Source organism: Bos javanicus, chromosome 7 (genome assembly GCF_032452875.1).
Source record: "Bos javanicus breed banteng chromosome 7, ARS-OSU_banteng_1.0, whole genome shotgun sequence".
Taxonomy (NCBI): Eukaryota; Metazoa; Chordata; class Mammalia; order Artiodactyla; family Bovidae; genus Bos; species Bos javanicus.
The window spans coordinates 19,719,690-19,739,694 of NC_083874.1; the positions used below are offsets into that span (position 1 = coordinate 19,719,690).

At 55.0% G+C, this 20,005-nt stretch overlaps 1 protein-coding gene and 1 long non-coding RNA gene across 4 annotated transcripts; one reads left to right on the top strand and one right to left on the bottom strand.

The window, feature by feature from the left end:
- Positions 1–491: 491 nt before the first annotated feature.
- On the top strand, positions 492–16,693 carry LOC133250878 (uncharacterized). The gene is made up of 2 exons (XR_009737443.1): positions 492–3,450; positions 16,378–16,693. It is a non-coding gene; the product is annotated as an uncharacterized LOC133250878 (long non-coding RNA).
- Positions 9,430–13,838, bottom strand: NMRK2 (nicotinamide riboside kinase 2). Of its 3 annotated transcripts, none has more exons than XM_061422648.1 (7): positions 13,709–13,838; positions 11,871–11,961; positions 11,314–11,362; positions 11,070–11,226; positions 10,484–10,627; positions 10,016–10,122; positions 9,430–9,748 (listed from the first exon to the last, which is right to left on the bottom strand). In XM_061422648.1, exons 1-7 carry the CDS (start codon positions 13,732–13,734, stop codon positions 9,663–9,665), a joined length of 660 nt encoding a protein of 219 aa, XP_061278632.1. In that variant the 5' UTR covers positions 13,735–13,838; the 3' UTR covers positions 9,430–9,662. The 3 variants fall into 3 exon arrangements, with proteins under 3 accessions (XP_061278632.1, XP_061278633.1, XP_061278635.1); XM_061422649.1 differs by having other exon boundaries at positions 10,484–10,555; positions 13,709–13,836; XM_061422651.1 differs by lacking the exons at positions 11,314–11,362; positions 13,709–13,838 and having other exon boundaries at positions 11,871–11,960.
- Positions 16,694–20,005: the final 3,312 nt, after the last annotated feature.

Genomic DNA, 20,005 nt, shown 5'->3' on the forward strand with positions numbered 1-20,005 from the left:
AGACTTGCACTGATGAAGGTGCACAGCAACGCGCACCCCCCCAGCCCCCGCAACTGGTTCACTGAGCGGCTCAACTCTCACTTCCCCTTTTTCAGAACCCCTTCCCTCTGCCATGCCCTCAGCCCCTTCTCTTTCAGGAGTGTGATTGGAGGGGCGGTGCAAGTTAGTGCTGAGTGCTACAAGGAGCATGGACCTCCCAGTAGGTCTGCAGAACCAGGGCTTCCTGTGCCTGGGTTTGTCTTCTTGCCTGCTTTTTGAGGGGCTTCCCTCGTGGCTCAGTGGTAAAGAATCTGCCTGCAATGCAGGAGAAGAGACATGGGTTCGATCCCTGGGTTGGGAAGATCCCCTGGAGGAGGAATGACAACCCACTCCAGTTTCCTTGCCTGGAGAATCCCATGGATAGAGGAGCATGGTGGACTAGTCCATAGTATTGAACTGAAGAGGCTTAGCACACACCCATGCTGCTTCTTGAGCGGGGTGGGGTGGGGGGGTGGGTAGGGGATGGGGAGTATGAACCATGGGAGCCATGAGTCCCGTCCCTCCAGCTGGTGGTGTCAGGATGGACCTGCCCAGCGGTTGGTTCATATGTGTGAAGCTTGTTGCAAGGAAGCCATTAAAAGCCCATGTTTATCTCAGAGCTAAGCTTGTGCAGAGGATGGTGAATGTGGGAGGCTGGAGTTCTGCTGCTGGCTGCACCCTGAAACTGCAGAGATCCTCCTCACTACCTACCGCACCATGATGGCGACAGCTGCTCCCATCAGAGACACTAGGAGGTGGGGGCGGGAACTCCTAGACCCTGCGGAAATGAATTAAATCAGAGCAACTCAGAGTCCACGAGAACTCAGGCCAGCCAAGTGGTCCCCGGGCAGGTCAAATTCTCCAAGTAGATGTCATGACACCAGCTGCAGAGAGAGATGGTGGCGGGCACAGGGGTCATGATCATGCCTCTAGAGCCACGCCAGGAGAGGGTCTGGGAGGGCTCCAATTTGGGACGTTAGAGACCAAGCTTTATTTGATTGAAGTCACGAAAGTCAGAGAAGGTCAATATCATTGCCCCTTAGGTTCTAGTTGATCTGATGGTTCAGCTCTCAAGAGGGGTTTAAATTTCGCCAAACAGCTCAAGAGGGTGCTTCAGGGGATTTCCCTGGTGGTCCAGTGGTTAGGGTCCTGCACTTCCACTGCAAAGGGCACAGATTCAATCACTGGTCAGAGAACTAAGATCTTGTATGCTGTAAGGTGCTCCCCCCCCCCAAAAAAAAAAGTAAAAATGTGAATAAAAAAGTGCTTCAGGCTAATCTTTACCATTACTATCAGAACTGAGGTGTCTTTACAACTGATCTTTGCCGCTGTTGCTTCTCTTGCCTGATAAACAGTCTTTCATCTCCGCATTCTTTTGTTTGCTAAGTGAAATGTTAGTCACTCAGTCATGTTCGGCTCTTTGCTACCCCATGGACTGTAACCCACTATATTCCTCTGTCCATGAGATTCTCCAGTCAAGAATACTGGAGTGGGTAGCCTTTCCCTTCTTTAGGGGATCTTCTGGACCCAGGGATCAAACCCAGGTCTCTCCCTTTTTGGGTGGATTCTTTACTGTCTGAGCCACCAGGGAAGTCCTTTGTTTCTTTAAGCTCGTTAATTATAGAGACCTGTTCTGGGATGCACACCATGGCCAGGCTTAGATCCCGAAATGACTAAGACCAGAAATGGCTTCTCTCTTGTCAAGAAAGCAGTGCCTGGTTCTGTTTCTTCAGCCCCCCTACCCTATCTGCTTCTGTCAGCTCCCTCAGGCTGGGGCCATGCATCACTGGGGCTATTTCCAGCCCTGGGCTGAGCTTTCTCACTGTTCCCTGAATCTGGGCCATGGCTTCCATCTTTCGGGGGAGGGTTGACAGCTGGCCCTGTAGAGAAGTTCTCCAAAGGTCAGGAAGCCTCCTGGCACTACCAAAGGCCAGCAGAGAAGGGTCAGGAGGGGCTGGAGCTAGGGGAAGACTGGGTAGGGGTAGGGGTCTTGGGGTCCCCTTGAGGGGAGATGATTTCAAGGCCACCCCAGGACAAGGACTTGGCACAGGGGGATCCAGCGACATCCTGTCGTTGCCCACCCCATCCATGTACCTTCCTGCCTACCTGTTGGGCAGGGAGCTGAGGCAATGTGGACTCTTCAGGGTGGTGGGGTGGGCAGGGTTCAGACCCTGGTGTGGACCAGGTGGGGCGTGGACAGAACTGTGGGTTGTGGCTGGGCTGCTCACCTGGGGGCTCCTGGGTGAGTGACTTCTTTTTCTCCTTTCTTTGTTTTGCCATGTGGCTTGTGGGATCTTAGCTCACCAGCCAGGGATTGAAGTTGGGGCCACAGCAATGAGAGTGTGGAGTCCTAACCACTGGACCGCCAGGGAATTCCCAGTGACTTGTGTTTTAATCCCCTCCTTGTAGCCCGCTGGAGAGAGCAAGGGCCCCCCTGAGGGGTCAAGAGTGGCTAGACGCAGGACGTCTGACACAGGCAGAGGAGTGGATGGTTCCTTATTAGTCATGTGGACTCACAGCTCCTGGAAGAAGGATGCCGCAGGCCCCTGGGGTACTTGGGGCGCACTCAGGCAGGGTGAACCCAGGGCTGTGCGGGGCAGGCTTTAGTGATGAGAGGACTAGGTGGGAGGGTGTTGCTGACTTGCTTGAATAATTCTGAGGGCTGGCGGGGCAGTGACAGCAGGAGCCCATCCGGTCTCTTGGTCCCTTGAGAAGGCGGGCGTTGGGCCAGTGGACCTCATCCGGGGTGGCTGGGGCCCTCCTGGTTTTCCTAGTGCATGAGATTGGGCCTTTTTTTTGGCCACATAGCATGTGGGGTCTTAGTTTCCTGACCAGGGATGGAACCCTCGCTCTCTCTGCGTAGAAGCGTGGAGTCTTAACCCCTGGAGCACCAGGGAAGTCCCAGATTGGGCCTTAACTGAGGCCGTCCACCAGCATCTCCATTAACCACGCACCATTTGCAAAATGAGTCAGCTGGACCTGGGTTCACGTGGCCCCTGATCTGGCTCTTGGCAGGCAGGGCTCCTCTGTGTGCGCCAGCTTTGTCCTTGGAGACAGTGGTGCCCAGAGTCGGGGCAAGGTATGGAGGAAGGGGTACGTCGGGGCCCAGCACACCCTGGGCACCCCCTCACTAAGCGGGTGGTGTTAGATTGGGAGGCTTGGCCCAGGTGTCACCAGCCCATGCTGGGTGCTGCCCGCCTCTCGGGGGGCAGAGGGCTGTCCTTCCATGCCATCTGCCCTGGCCCAGTGGCTGCACGCCCACAGCTGCTGTGCTCCTGACCATACTTGGGCAAGAGGCGGCAGCCACTATTAATAACCGACGTGCCTGCCCAGGGCACAGGGTGGCCTATAAAGCCAGCCCCGCCAGCATCAGGAGGCTCCTTCAGCCCCCGAGACCTTTAGCCCCCCCGTTGTACAGAGAGAAAAAGAAAAGTAAGTACTGAAACCATCCCCCTGTCCCTCTGCCCAGCCCCACTCGGTGGCCCAAAAAGTAAGACACAGAACCATGGTGAAAGACATACCCCATGCAAAGGACGTGTGAACACAGCCTCGTCTCGGGGCACTTCACCGCCGGGCTGGAAGAGGGGGCAAGGGAGAGGGAGGGGAGGAGCAGGGGGCTGGGCCTTCTCCTGGACTCTCCTTGTCCTGAGGGGGCAGAGCCGGGGGCCCCTCCCTGGCCAGTTGACCCCAGGATGCCTGCGTCCTGCAGTTATGGCTGAGGTGCTGTCTCCCCTCAGGGAGCCCAGGGCTTCCCCCCACCCACCCCACCCACCCCACCCCTAACTCCCCAGTGTCCTCCACCTCACCCCTGCGCGCGTGTGTTAGTCGTTCAGTCGTGTCTGACTCTTCGCAACCCCATGGACTGTGGCCCACCAGGCCCCCCTGTCCATGGGATTTTCCAGGCAAGAATACTGGAATAGATAGCCATACCCTTCTCCAGGGGATCTTCCCGACCCAGGAATCGAACCTGGGTCTCCTGTGTTGCAGGCACTAGGGAAGCCAGTGGCTGAACCCTACCCCTTGGGGTTTTGTATTTTTGAGGGTCCCCAAACAGGAGGACTTACAGGTGGGCCGTTTATATGATGGCAAGTTGCTTCTGCACCCTCCGCCGCTCCCTCCCCTCCCTGGTTTTTCGAAGGCTGAGAGAAGCTTAAACTGGACGAGATGGCCATGAGGGCATGTCTTGGAGGGAGCACCAGGCTCCCTCCAGAGTGTGCTGGGTGGACTTGGGGGGTGTTCCTGGGCGACCGCGGAGGGCCTGTGACTGCCTGTCTCTCCCAGTCAGCCTGCTCCTCCCTTCGGCACTGGCTGTCCCCCCACCCCACGGTGTGCCCCAAGGACGCCCCTCAGCGTCCTGGCAGACAGGATGCCTGAGGTGGGGGCCACCACCTTCAGAGGCAGCTCTGACCCTGCGGGGACTCAGGTGGGGCGGGCAGAGTTACTGCTGATTAAGAGGGCCGGCTGAGTGCTACTTGATGTGGGTGGCAAGTGCTTGGGGTAGGGGCGTCCTGAAATAGAACGAGGAAGGTGGGGGCCAGGGAGCGGGCTCTGCAGCCTCGCCTCCCCCACCTCCTGGGCCTCTGCTGCTGTCTTCCCCCTCCCAGGGCTGTTAGGATATTCAGGAAGGGTCCCCCCAGGCAGAGCTCTGGTGGGGTGACCGGCCAGAAGCTTGCCTGGGGACGCTCTGCATGGAAGGTCACCCGCCCATCTGTATGTCTGTGGTGGGCTGGGGTGGGACAGGGTATCCCCAGAGGGACTTCCTAATCAGGGTGGCCTCAGAGGAGCCAGATTCCAGTGAGGGGCCCCTGGAATCTCTCCCATCCCCCTCAACCCCCAGCAATCCTGAGGACGCACCTTGTCCCCCCTTGGAGGTGAGCTGCCTGGTGCCTGGGGCCCTGTAGGGATCCAAGAAGTGGGGTGGCGGGCAGGCCAGGCCAAGTTCCTGGGGATGGGGCTGACTTGGCCCAGGAGGGTGTCAGCCACCAGATGAAGGGCTCGTGGGTGTGAGAGTGTCACATGGGTGTGCGTCAGGGTCTGTCCCATCCTGGGTACTTAGCCTGGTCTACACAGTGAGTCCCACTCGGGGCGCCCCAAGTCGGGAGTAGAGTTTTGAGCCAGTTCTCTGCCTTTAGTCCAGCTTGGCTCCCCTTGGCTCTGCTGACATTCAGGCCAGATGGGTCTTGGTTGTGGGGCGTCCTGGGCACTGGGGGGCTTGGAGTAGCCTCCCTGGCCCCACAACCGTGATGCCAGGAGCCTCCAGTGTAACAACCACACAGCCCTAATGTCCAGTGTCACATTGCCCAGTGTCCCCTGGGCAGGGGGCAGCATCGCCCCCAGTTAAGAAACCCCAACCTGAGGTTGTTCTTGGCCTTGGGCATTCCAGGAAGGTGGGGTGCTTATCACTGGGTGCCCCAGGGGTAATTTTAGGGGACACGGGGGCAGGCTTTTTTAGTGTTTTTAGTGATGTGTTTCATTCTAACGCATGTCAGGACATGCAGGCTTTCCCATCCACAGCAAGGTCATAAGGTTTCCTCTTTAAGTGAATTTAGTTAAAACCAATAAAATAAGCGAGATTCGTAAAGAGAACTAATTACATACCGTACTGGTAGGGGAGTCTGCTCCAGCCCCATGATGGGGGCAGGAGGAGAATGAATGGCCACAGAAGGGACCTCAGAGGGAGGCAGTGGGGGCACCAGGAACTGGGAGGGGCTCCTCCGGGCCTGGGGCTGGGGGGCCTGGTGGTGATGGGTCCTGCAGGACTGTGGGTACAGCCATGTCCCAGGCCCATCTGCCTGTCCTGGAACCCTGTCTCCTGGGGCCAAGGGACTCCACCCCTGGGAGCCTCAGTTTCCTCATCTGGAAATCAAGAATAGGTTATTCTGATTGCCAGAGCACAGGAGAGCTCTCTCAGACTCCCCAAGCACCAGACAGGTGTCCCACAGGTGGGTATACCTACTCTATGGCTGGCCAGGCTAGGGGCGGGCCTCGGGCTCCTTGTCATGGAGGGTGGCAAGACCTGCCACAGACCCAGCAGCAGTGGGCTTCCCAAGCCCAGGACAGGAGGTGAGGCCCAGGGGGCACATTACCTGCCCAGGGGCTCTCTCCAGGATGGGCTGAGGCAGCTGGGTTCCAGGGCTGCCCACTCACGTTCCAGGCTGCCTGGTCTTGGGGCCTCCCATCCTAGGGCCTGGCCCTGCCTGGCACTGCCTGGCCTTGCCTGGCACTGCCTAGAGACTGCCTGGCACTGACACAGGGGGTACTTGGTGGACACGGGAGGGGCGTGTTGGGTTATTCTTGGCGTTCTGTCTGGGGAAGGCACAAGTTAGCCTGGCCTGGAGCCTTCCTGTGGTGGGGCTGATCCGCTGGGCCCGTCAGACGGTTGTAGAAGGACTGAGAGATTCTTCCAGGGGTTCTAGTGGGAGGGCCATCTGGGGCAAGTGTGAGCAGCCTGGCATGCTTCCCTGGCTGGAGAAGGCCCTGGGTGGGCATTTCCAGACTGGAGTTCAAATCTGAACTCTGCTGATCGACCATGGGGAGGTCCCTTCCCTCTATGTGCCCTAGGGAAGTGGGTCATAGGATAACCCACCCTCTCCAGGTGGCTGGCCCCCATTAGGGAGCAAACTCTCAGTTTGCCTGGACCTGGGCTTTCCCAGTGTGGGGAACCCTCAGTGCTGAAACATGGAAAGTTCTGTGCATGCTGGGTCAAGATGGTCCCCCGCCCCGCCTCTACTGTTTTCATAATGACCAAGGTGTCTAGTGACCCGGCAGGGCTCAGGCTGCCCCGGAGCCACCTCTCCCGTATCCTGGTCCCATCCTGGGCTATTTTGGGCCTGGTGACCGGTGGATCAGCGTCGCTGTGCTCCGTGCCTGTGGCAAAGGGCAGGACTTGGCAGCCCTACTGAAACTTGCTCCTGGCCCTGCCCCAGCTCCCTCCTGCCCTCCAGGACAAGGTGACCGCTCCCTGGGGCCCTCTACCCCAGCCCTCGCATACACTGTGTGTGTGCAGCCACTGCAGGAGGTAACTGATTCCAGCTGTGCAGACTTGAGGGTCTGCTACAGCCACTCAGCTGGGCCACGTGGCGTGGAAGAAGCCGTAGCTGACGCACACGTGAATAGGCATGACTGAAGGCCAGTGAAGCCTTATTTATAGATGCTGAAATTTGAATACATGTAATATATGTGTGTCACGAAATTTAATTCTTCTCTTAAATTTTTTTTCCCACAACCATTTAAAAATGTGAAGCCATTCTCAGCTTGAAGGATGTGCAAAAACCTACAGTGGGATGGCTTGGACCCAGGGGCCATCCTTTGCTGACCCAAGTACTACATACCCAGTAACTCTAACCCATTACACTGAGCACCTGATTTATTAGCAGGACAGTTATGTGCTGTTAGCGAGTTATGAGTATTAATGCATTTTAAAAAATCTTGTTCAATCACTAAGTCGTGTCCGACTCTCTGCAACTCCATGGACTACAGCATGCCAGGCTTCCCTTCTCCCAGAAGGGAATCCTTCACCATCTCCAAGAGTTTGCTCAAACTCATGTCCATTGGGTCAATGATGCCATTTTTTAAAACAATATTTTTATTTTACTCTTCTTTTTGGTCATGCCAAGCCCTGTGGCATGTGGGTTCCCCAACTAGGGATTAAACCCGCTTCACCTGCACTGGAAGTGTGGAGTCCCAACAACGGGACCATCAGGGAAGTCCGGCATTAATGTATTTTTTTATTAAAGTCACAAATGTCGAAAATTCCACTGAATAAAAGTCACATTGGGAAATTCCCTGATAGTCCATTTGGTAGGACTTGGTACTCTAACTGCAAGGAACCCAAGTTCAATCCTTAGTTGGGAAACTAAGATCTCATACGCAGTGTTGATGTAGCCAAAAAAAAAAGTTACTTTGGGTGATTTTTTTTTCTTATCAAAACCTGATGAATTAAAAAAAAATTATTTATGACATGCAGGATCTTAGTTTCCCGACCAGGAATTGAACCCACACCCCCTGCAGTGGAAGCACAGAGTCTTCACCGCTGGACCACCAGGGAAGTCCCTAGAAGACTTTGTATTTTAATTTGTATTTATGTATATATTTGGCTGTGTTGGGTCTTAGTTGCAGCACTTGGGTTTTATTTCCCTGACCAGGGATCAAACCCAGGCCCCCTGCATTGGGTGCTCAGAGTCTCAGTCACTGGCCCACCAGGGAAGTCCCCCAACTTCTCCTTGTATGGACACCAGTCATACTGGATTAAGACCCACCTTCATCATGACCCAGTCACATTCTGCGGTCCTAAGGGTCAGGGCTTCAACATATGAATGCGAGAGTACACAATTCAGCCCATAACAGTGTCATTTGCTCTTTGGTTTTGTTGATTTGAAGCAAGCAGACACTTAACAGGTTCAACAAATGTCCCAAGACTTGGTGTTCTGAGCCACGAGGTACACGGTTGGACGATGGCCAGGCAGGAAGGGACACCCAGGCCCTCCTGACCTTCAACCTGTAGGTTCCTTCACCTTTGCTCCACGGCCCCTAGACAGACTAAAAATATGGTGACCAATCATCTCGATTCTGAGAGATTTCTGGGGAAACAGGGCTTTCTGTGCTAAAACTAGGAAAGTCCCCAGTACGTGGGGATGGCTGGTCACCTTCCTAGTGGCTGCACTGGGCCTGAGCTGAAGCCCCTGCCCCTGCTGTGCTGCCTTCCATCTGCTCAGCCCTCTCTTCTTTGTGCCTTCCTCTGTGCTGAGTTATGAGGCTGCAGGGGCAAAAGGCAGTGGTGAGCGCTATGCCGGGTGAGTTCTGTTTGCAGGAAGACTGTTGAGAAGGGGCAGCATCCGAGCAGGAGGCTTCCACCTGGGATACAGAAAGCGAGCAATTTCCCAGGAGCCTGGAACCCCAAATGTGGGGCGGGGCAGGACTTACAAGACGGACCCGCTGTGAGCCAGCCCTTTCTGTGGATCTCCACAGGCCCGTCTGTGAAATGGGTGTACACGATAAACTGAACCACTAGCCTTCTAGGGATGGCTCAGGGACACGGAGAGTGTCCTTACGAGCCTCCTGAATCACGAGAAGTAGTATCAGCTCCGATCAAGGGGGAGGTGCCGGGGTGCAGTTAGGGTGGGGCTCAGCCAAGACCTAGGGGCACCCTCAGGCTGGGCTGACTTCCCAGACCCTGCTCTGGGCCGCGCTGCGCCATGTGCTGAAAGCTGGCAGGAAATTTCCCTTTTGAGGAAAATAGGCCCAAAGACCTCAAGCAGCCACCCAGGGCCACGCTGCCGTGGGTCCACCAGGTGGAGACTGCCACTGCCTGGAGCTCTCAGCGTCACCCGCGGAGGTTACCAGTACACCGAGGAGAAGGGCCGGGCGGGGCCCTCTTGGCACCTCAAACACAACAGGCTGGACCCCAACGACTATAAAACAGGATTAGGTTTAATAAGTAAGCCACCGTCGAGGTTATGGATGGATGCCTCGTGGGCCCCAAGCTGCTGGGCTATGAGTGGGGCGTCCACTCTCATATGTACAAGACTTCCCCGACAGGAATGGTCACGCAGTGTCTGGCTGCAGTGCCACCCGCTGGCTGCGCTGTGGCCAGAGCTGTGCGTGGGTCCCTGCGGTGGTGGCTGGGACCTTCCTCTTGGGCCTCGCTAGGAGCGGTTCAGGAGTGAGTTCTGAATGTCTTCCAGGACCTGGTGGAAAAGCTCCTCGCGGGACTTCATGCCGTCCAGGTACACTGCAGTCGGAAAGGCCGTAGTCAGGGGCCCAGGGGGCTCAGCCAAGGGAGGGCCGGGTCCCTGGGGCTGCTGCCAACCAGCTCACAGCAGGGCTGGTGGACTGCTGGGTCAGGAGGAAGCGGACCCGCAGAGTTAGGCAGCTGGGACGGGCTAGCCTCTGGGCCCCAAAGCAAGAGAGACTGCTGGTGAGACACGAGGAAGGCCTTCCAGGTTTCCCACCAAGTCCCAGCGGGGAGGGGCCTGCTTCATCTCACTCAGGGACTTACCCACTTCCACACCGTTGGCCTCCATCTCCCGCTTATACTTCTGGTACATAGGCCACACGTGGCCGTCGAAGAGGCCAGGGGGATCAGGGACCGCGTAGCTTCGCTTACTGGGGAGGGAGATGGGCAAGAATGAGCAACACCCAGGTCACCTGGGGGTGCTGCCAGTGCAGATCCTGGGGTGCGGGAACTAGGTCAGGAACGGGGACCCCACAGAGTCAGGGGCCCCGTGTTGGAGCCTGGGTGCCCCAACTTTCAGCATTTTTCCCAATGGGCCTGGGAGATGCCCATGGCAGGGCAGGGGTGGGTCATGCTATCCTGACCCCAGGCTGTGGGCCTTTGGAACCCAGCACCGGCCACCCAAGTGCCTGCTGCCGAGCAGTCTGCAGCTTCAGAGTGGCCGTGTGTCTGGCAGGCATTACCCATTTCCTGGTCCCCCCTGGGGACGCAGATAGGGCCCCCCAGGCTCACCTTCTCCTCCACTTGCACTCTTCGTAGGGGACGGTCAGGAAGTACCTTCGGCTGTACAAGTCCACCAGGGGCCTGGCAGGGGTGGAGGACACGGTCAGTACTCGTGGGCCAAAGCACACAACCCCAGAGCCTCCAGGCATGTTCCTGGGTGACAAGGATTGGGTGGGGAGAGGGGTCTGGGCTGATTAAGTTAGGGATGAGCGAGGGGACCAGCAGCGGCCAGTCTCCGGCTATGCCCACTGCACCCCCCTACTCTGAAGGTGGAGTGATCCCTCTCTCCCAATTCAGGGGCCCAGAGAGGTACAGTGTCTTTCCCAGGGTTACCCAGCAAGGTTGGGGATCCCACCAAGCCTGCTCTGTCTGAGGAAGCTGAGGTCCTACACGGAAGACTCAGTTCCCCCAAGAGGTGTGGGTTTTTGCCCCAGACCCTTGGGTCCGACTCCGAGGCCTGCCCCCGCCCCTACTCCTGTTGCCCCAGTCCCAAGCCTCCCACACCCCCAGGCCTTGGTGTCCTGTCTGTCGAAATAGAGACTCGGTGACCTAGGAGGGCCCGCATTGCCCAGGGCCCAGATCCGGAGATGCTCACTTGTAGCTGTAGAGCAGGAAGCCTTCCAGAATGAGGATGTGGGTGTCTGAGGCGTCCAGTCGGACACTGACCCCGTGGGCGCGGGCGAACTTCCGGGGGCTGCTCATCCAGGCCTGCACGGTGCTCAGCATGGCCTCCATGTCCAGGGACTCCAGCACTAGGGGGCGGGAGACAGGGCGTTGGTGGGGTGGGGACCAGGGGGTACTGTGGGCAGGGGCGCAGGGCTGCCGCCGTCCATTCTTACCGTCCCACTGTTTGAAGCCGTCCTCCCCAACTGCTATTTGGTCTTGGGGCTGAAACAGAGGAGCCCAAGCCGCGGGCTCAGTGCCCGCCTTCCCACCTCACCCCACCCTGGGGGAACAGCACCCGGAGAGCCCCCTGTGAGGGTCCGGGGGCACCTGCTTGCCCCGTTCCCCTGCAGCTGAGAGTCACAGGCTCTGAGGTCCCAGGCAAGGCACTCAGAACCCCCTCCCCAACTTCATGACTACTGGGACCAGGAGTTGGGACCAGTTACAACCATAGTAAAGTTGCCCCTCACCCTCCACAAAGCAACGAGGGTGGGCTCAGAGCCCATTTTGCAGATGGGACAGTGGAGGTGCAGAGGATAAAGGGCACCGCCCAGGTGACACATCCGCTCTGGGAACTGCACTTTCCCTGTCTGTGCCCTGAGAACGTGCCAGGCACATAGTAGGTGCTCAGTAATTGAGAACGCCGGCCCCAGGGCGCCCCCGAGGGGTCTGCCTGCCCTGAGGCTCCTTCTCAGGGCCACCTCCCTCCCCTGCCCCTGGCCAGGGCAGCCACCTTGAAGAAGTCATCCTGGTGGATCACGCAGCAGTTGGGCAGCACCTTGAGGAGGTTGTTGGTCAGGGTAGTCTTGCCGCCGTTGGTCATGCTGTAGGCAGAGCATACATGTGAGGCTGCCTGGGTCCCTTCTGTGGGCCTGTCTGGGTCTGAGGGGCCCCCAGGATCAGACTGAAACCTAAAACACAAGGCTATGTGCTAAGAGGGTATTTCTATTCATCTAAAGTCAGGGGATGAGATGGTTGGATGGCATCACTGACTCAATGAACATGGGTTTGAGCAAACTCCGGGAGATAGTGAAGGACAAGGAAGGCTGGCACGCTGCAGTCCATGGGGTCAAGAAGAATCGGACACGACTGAGTGCTGAACAACAGCAACAGCAACAGAAAGTCAGGGGAGGGGTTCTGAGTGGCCAACCTGGGCCGCCCGGCATCCTGCTGCCCACTGCCCGCTCAGGCCAGGCACAGGCCCGCACTCGCCGGTGGGGAGAAACAGAGAAAAGAGCAGAAGATGTGAAAACAAGCTGCCAAGTTAACATGCAGTCTCAGGTGGGGTCAGGGAAACACTGCTTTCCGTGTTCAGACTCATTCAGTGTGACCGCAAACCCAGGAGGTGGGGCCGGGAGCCGGTCTTACAGACCAGCAAACTGAGACCCAAATGTGACCGAGCCTCTGCAGGGCTTTTAAAAAAAGCCAGACTATTAAACACGTGCTAAGGAGAAAACTGCAAACCTGGGAAGAGGCAGTCACCTTAGGACAAAGGGTGGGAATTCCCTGCTGGTTAGGACTGAGCTTTCTCTGCTGAGGGTCTTAGTTCGATCCTTGGGTGGAGAACTAAGATCCCACAGTCCATGTGGTATGGCAAAAAATATATAAAATCCTCAAAAAACAATGGGCAAAGCAGGGTGACCTGCTCAATCTCATCTGCCCGGGATATCTCTGGTTTTAGTGCCCAAAGTCCCAAATCCTGGGGATCCTTCAGTCCCAGGAAAAGCAGGACAATGGTCACCCTAAGGACTCTAGACTGGGGCTGTCAAAGGACACAGAAGGGTGATTGTCAGGCCTTCCTGGACGTGAGTGTCCCTTTGACCTGGCTGTCCCTGTCCCAGGAATCAGGAGTGGAAAGCTGAATGTGGAAGGAGGGAGTTGCAGCTTTTAAAAGAGCTGGTGGGAAAGGAGACCTCCATACCTGAAGCGGAGCAGGTTAGAAGTTGTTGCTGACAGGCACACCGCGCCCTCAGGGCCGGCTACAGAAATGGGGGCCCTTGTCTCATTCTGTTAGGAATTTCAAGAGGGTGATGGAGCACTAAACCAAACGCAGGGTGGACCCAGGGTGACCTCCCAGGTTGGAGCTTCAGGCTAGCCCGGCTTCTGCTAAATGCTTCCCAGGCATAGTCCTAAAAGGCCACAACCCCCATGAAAGCAAGGTCCCTGCCTGAGGTCAGCAGAAGGAGCTTCTAAAGGCGGGTGCCACCCAGTGGAGTGCCACTCTGAGGACCCCACCCCACCTGCCCAGCAGCCTCCTGGGGTTGGTGTCTCCCCATCCCCACCCCCCAGCCCTTCAGAAGACCTGCCTAAGCTTTATAAAGTCTTCTGTCCCCAGGGGTCTAGTCTACTCTGGGTTCCGGGTGGGGAAGGGACTTCCAGTGGGGAATTTCCGAACAGACGGCAGAACCCCACTCCCAGCACTCCGACCTTGGGCATCGGGTCCCTGCGACACCAGGCGCCAGGCAGCCCTCCATTCATTCCCCTGGCCTCCTGCCCAGGCCGCCGCCTTGGCCCGCACAGGGGCGCGCCCGGCCGGCCTCTCCCTCCTCTGCGCGCTCCCGGGCCGCTCACCCTCCGATGCCCACGATGTACTTCATCTCGGCGCGGAGGGGCGGCGGGGACCGCGGTTGGCAAGCTGACTCCTGACTCCCGGGTGCCCGGCTGGGCCCGACCCCGCAGTGCGTCCCGGCTTCATTGAGAAAACCCCGCGCCTTTATAGGCTGGGGCAGCCCGGAGGCCGCCCGGAGGGAGGCGGCCCACCGCCTATGGGGAGCGCGGCTGCGTGCTGAAGTGGGCGGGCGGGGTTGGGGGGTGCGCGCTGCACCTGTTCCCACTGGATGGAAATAGCTCCACTCTGCCTTTTGCCTAAATTAGTCACGGGTCGACCAGGCAGAGGGGGTGCGGGTGGATGTCACCCCACTCCCTCTCCCCTCCTCCTACTCCTTCCCTCCTCCCCCTCCTGGCCAGGCTGCCCAGGGGACAGATAACCGGCCACACACCTTCCCTCCCTAAAAATATCCAGGCCGGTGTGTCCCCTCGCCTGACCCTGACATTAAGGCCGATTTTGGTGGCTGAAGAAAGGAACTCACACCTCCCCCCCTGGGCCCGGTCTCCAGCCACAGCAGCCAGCCAGCCCCAGGGGCTCCACACAGCCGGGGACTTCCTTTTCTAAGGGGGTTGCTGCCAAGATGGGCTTAAAGTCCAGAGTGGTGAATCCCAAGATAGCTTCGTTCAGGACCCTGGCCACTGGAAAATCTCAGCGTGGCACCAGGGGCCCCACGTGAGGCCTGGCGTCATTGGGTTTAACCTCTGGCCTCTCAGCAGCTGGGTGGGGTAGGGTGGGGGAGGCATGGGTGTGTGGATCCCCCCCCCACAACACACACACCTTACTGACCAGCTGGGACCATGTCCACCAGAGGAGACCTTTTGCTTTCAGGACCCCCTTTCTCACTCTTGAGAACGACCGAGAATCCCAGGGAGCTTTGGTTTAAATGGATTACTGTTGGGTCTTCCCTGTAGTCCACTGGTTAAAACTCTGTCCTTCCAGTGAAGGGGGCATGAGTTTGATCCCTAGTCGGGGAGCTAGGATCTCGCAAGCTGCTCAAAGTATGGCCTCAGTAAAGAAATAAATAAATGGATTATCGTTGTGGACAATATTTACCACATTATAACTTAAAACTGAGAAAGATTAAAGCCTTTTCAACTTTTAAAATGATAAAACTGCATGGTCACATGAATGTAATATACATATATATTTATAATTTTATTGAGTTTTGGCTGTGCTGGTTCTTTGTTGCTTTGCTTGGACTTTCTCTAGTTGGCGTGAGCAGCGGGGGCTGCTCTTGGTTATGCTGCACAGCCTTCTTACTGCGGTGGCTTCTCTTGTTTCAGAGCACAGGCTCCAGGCTCGCAGGCATCCGTAGTTGCAGCACGTGGGTTCAGTAGTCATGGCCTTTGGGCTCTGGGGTGCCTGGACTTCAGTAACTGTGGCGCACAGGCTCAGTTGCTCCAAGAAATGTGGAATCTTCCCAGACCAGGGATGAGCCTGTGTCCCTTGCACTGGCAGGTGGATTCTTATCCACTGCGTTACCAGGGAAGTCCACAAATATGATATTTTTAATGAAAAATAATAGTTTTTATAAAATTCAGGGAGGGGGCTAGATAAAATTTAAAACTTTTTTTGTATTGAATGACATTATTAAGAAAGTGAAAAGGCAAAGCAGGGGATGGAGGAAAATATTTACAAGTCATATATATGGTAAGGGGTTATTAGAATATATAGAGAACTCTTACAAGTCAGCAACAAAAAGACAAATGACCCAATTTAAAAATGCACAAAGACTCGATAGACCTTTCTTCAAAGAAGATATACTCGTGGCCAACAAGCACATGAAAAGATGCTTGGCATCACTGATTATCAGGGAGATGCAAATGGAAACCACAGTGAGGGAATTCCTGGGTAGTCCAGTGGTCTGGACTCTGTGTTTCACTGCCAAGGGTGCGGGTCAATCGCAGGTCAGGGGACTAAGATCCTGCAAGCTGCAACCCCCAAAATGAATAAATAACCCACAGTGAGATACCACTCACACCCACTAGGATGGCCATGGTCAAAGAGACGGACTGCGTGTATGTCAGTAAGGATGAGAGAGATGGCAGTCCTGTGTGTTGCTGGTGGGCATGGGAAGCGGGGCAGTCTCTGTGGAAAACGGCAGTTTTTTGGACCCAATTTCACTTCAAAGTGTCAACCCAAGAGAAATGAAAACACTTGTCTCCACAGATGATTGTCCATGAATGTTTATAGCAACACGACTCATAGGAGCGAAAAGGTGGAAATAACTAAGTGTCTATTAGCAGATGAATGGATATACACACTGATCCATTCTCCCACGGACTATTATTCTGCGATGAGAAGGGGAGAAGCCCGGACACTCTCTACCATGTGGACGGACCCTGAGGACACAGGGCTCAGTGACAGAAGCAGGCACAGAGGGACACACAGGGCGTGATTCCACTGATGGGAAACGAGCAGAGCAGGCCAATCCACAGAGACAGCGTTTGTGGTTACCAGGGCCTGGGAGAGGGCAAATGAGGGGTGATTACTTGTAGACTGTTCTTCTGAGGTGATGAGAATGTTCTGCAATTAGACAGAGGTGATATTTCAGAGCACTGTGAATGCACTATCGCCTAATGGTATACTTTACAATAATGGTTAGTTGCATATAATGTGACTTTCGCCTCAGTTGACAACAACAAAAAGGCTGAGGACCCTTCCAGCTACGGTCAGAGAGAGAGGACAGACACATTGCTACAGCAGGAGGGTCAGAGAGATAACCTGCTGCCGTTTGTGAAGATGGAGGAGGAACCATGAGCCAGGGATGTGGCGGCTCTAGAAGACGGAAAAGGCAGGAGTCTGTTCTTCCCTGGAGCCTCCGGAGGGACCAGTCCTGCCCCCATCTTGATCTTAGCTCTATGAGACCTGTGTCAGACTTCTCACCTCCAGAACTGTCAGAGAATAAATTTATATTGTTTAAATAAAAAAAATTTTTTTAGGTTAAAGAGTCATATTCTGTGCGTGTGTGTTCAGTTGACAAGTTGTGTCCGACTCTTTGCAACCCCATGAACTTCAGCATGCCAGGCCTCCCTGTCCTTCATTATTTCCTGGAGTTTGCCCAAGTTCATGTCCATTGAATCGGTGATGCCATCCAACCACCTCATCCTCTGTCGCCCCCTTCTCCCCCTGTCTTCAATCTTTCCCAATATCAGTGTCTTTTCCAATGAGTCAGCTCTTTACATCAGGTGGCCAAAGTATTGGAGCTTCAGCTTCAGCATCAGTCCTTCCAATGAGTATTCAGGGTTGCTTTCCTTTAGGATTGACTGGTTTGATCTCCTTGCAGTCCAAGGAACTCTCAAGAGTCTTCTCCAACACCAGAGTTCAAATGCATCAATTCTTCAGTGCTCTACCTTCTTTAAGGTCCAATTCTCACGTCTGTACATGACTACTGGAAAAACCATCACTTTGACTATATGGACCTTTGTCAGCAAAGTGATGTCTTTGCTTTTTGACACACTGCCTAGATTTGCCATAGTTTTCCTGCCAAGAAGCAATCGTCTTCTAGTTTCATGACTGCAGTCACCATCCACAGTGATTTTAGAGCCCAAATCACTTTAATGTCTGGTTTAAAAGGGTTCTCACATCTGCTTGTGGTTCAGCTGGTTTCCATAGTTGTTTTGGTGGATATACAGGAGAAAGGGCTTCCCAGGTGGCACTAGTGGTAAAGAATCTATCTGCCAATGCAGGAGCCATAAGAGACATGGGTTCCATCCCTGGGTTGAGAAGGTCCCCTGGAGGAGGGCATGGCAACCCACTCCAGTATTCTTGCCTGCAGAATCCCATGGACAGAGGAGCCTGGCGGGCTACATCCATCGGGTCACAAAGAGTCAGACATGACGGAAGTGACTTAGCATGTACTCACAGGAAGAAAAATCTAGCTTTACACACAGATAAAGGAGGATTTTTAGCCTGTTTTAGGTCATCATGGGTAGTTTTCTTTGTCCTACAGCTGAACAGGTCGGAAGGAGGTTTATGGAGGTGGATTGTTCTTTTTCACTCTCTGCTCCATTAAAGGCCATTGGTCCATCTTTGAACTTGGTTTCTTTGCTTGTTTTTGTTAAATGATTTTGAAAATAACTTTGTTTATTTATTTTTGGCTGTGCTGGGTTTTCGCTGCTCTGTGGGCTTTTCTCTAATTGTGGCGAGCAGGGGCTACCATCTGGCTGTGGTGCTGAGGCTTCTCATTGCGATGGTTTCTCTTGTTGGGGAGCACGGGCTCTAAGGCACATGGGCTTCAGTAGTTGTGGCTCGTGGGCTCTAGAGCACACGCTTAATAATTGTGGTGCCCCCTGCTGTGGAAATATTGAGTCCTAACCACTGGACCACCAAGGAAAGAAAACGAAAGGGTTAGATGCTCAGTCGTGACCGACTCTTTGTGACCCCATGCACTATAGCCCAGCCAGGCTCCTCTGTCCATGGGATTCTCCAGGCAAAAGTATTGGAGTGGGTAGCCATTTCCTTCTCCAGGGGATCTTTTCAACTGAGGGATGGAACCTAGGTCTTTTGCATTGGCAGGCAGATTCTTACTGTCTAAGCCACCAGGGAAGTCACTTTGAATGGATCTTTTTTCCATATATGATTCTGACCTTGAAGACCCCCTGAAGGGGTCTCAGTGACCGCCACCCTCAGCCACCCTGGCTTACTCTTTAAGAATCCTTGGTTAAGAATTCTGCGTTTGAATCCTGCATTTGATTCCTGGTTCTGCCACTTGTCACATGGGGGAGCTCAGGCGCCACCTTGGCCTCTCTGTGCCTCACTGTTCCCATCTGTATAAAGGGAGGCTGCTGGCCCCAAGCAAGGGAGGGAAGATGTCTATGGCTTTGGGCTCTGGCTCCCAGGAGTATGAAGGGAGGATGCCCTGCCCTGCCCACTCCTGACCCGCCCCTCAGCAGCCAAATTTGCCGCCAAAGGGCCTTTGCACATGCCATTGTCTTTTCTGGGATCCACCCCTCCCCTTACCCAATCCTCCTCCCTCAGGCTAGCTTTGACTAAGCCATCCTGCATCAGCTTGGACCTCCCCTCTTCCAGGAAGACTTTCTGGATCCCCACCGCTTCTCTCCACATCATGAGTTCCCCCCAGGGCAGGCAGGGCCATGCATGTCTTGTTTTCTGATGTATCCCCAGCGCCTACCAAGGTCAGGTCCGCTACTGGTAGCGTCGCGTCCTCCCTAAATAGTAGCAGAAGGAATGAATGAAACTGGAAGGGCCAGGAGATCTTTGAACCCAGCCAATGGCTTCCTAGGTCGTGCTCGTGATAAAGAACCCCCCTACCAATGCAGGAGACCTATGAGGCTCAGGTTTGATCCCTGGGTGAGGAAGATCCCCTGAAACAGGAAATGGAAAACCACTCCAGTATTCTTGCCTGGGAAATCCCATGGACAGAGGAGCCTGGTGGGCTAGATTTCACGGGGTCACAAAGAATTGGACAGGACTAAAACAACTTCGCATGCAAGTATGCACGCTGACTGAAACACAATGGGATTTCAGTAAGAATCCTACTAAGTCAGTGTAGCTAGACTACCCCCTTACCCTTCATGTCCCCTCCTGTGATATTCCGTTCACCTCACCTGCTTGCCTGTGCTATGTCAGGAGTGGAAACTGGCTCTATGCTCTCTCTGCCCTTCTGCAATGACTCCCGAGTACAATCCGCTTTTATGTCTTGAACTGTCAGGCACTGGTTTTTCTTTAAGCCCGCCTGCTCTGTGTGATGGCTAGAGCGAGCTTTGTAAAAACCCAGATGGGGGCTTTCCCGGTGGCTCAGGGGTTGAGAATCTGCCTGCTAATGCAGGGGACGTGGGTTCGATCCCTGATCCAGGAAGATCCCGCATGTCTCAGAGCAACTAAGCCTGTGCCCCGCCACTACTGAGCCTGTGCTCTAGAGCCTGGGAGCCGAAAGTACTGAGCCCACGTGCTGCAGCTTCTGAAGCCCGCATGTCCTAGAACCCATGCTCTGCAACAAGAGAGGCCACCACAGTGAGAAACCTGCACACCACAACTAGCGAGTGCCCCTGCTCTCTGCAGGTAGAGAAGCACCTGGACAGCAATCGACCCAGCACAGCCAAAACTAAATAAATAAAATAATACTGGGAAAAAAAAAACACCCAAAACCCAGATTGGGAGCTGTCTTTCCTGTTTTAACTCTCCTGTGCCAAACATTCCTCCCATTCTTATTTGCATTTAAAATAAGGTCCAGTGGTTAAGACTCAGGCTTCCAATGCAGGGGATGCAGGTTCAGTCCTTGGTCAGGGAACTAAGAT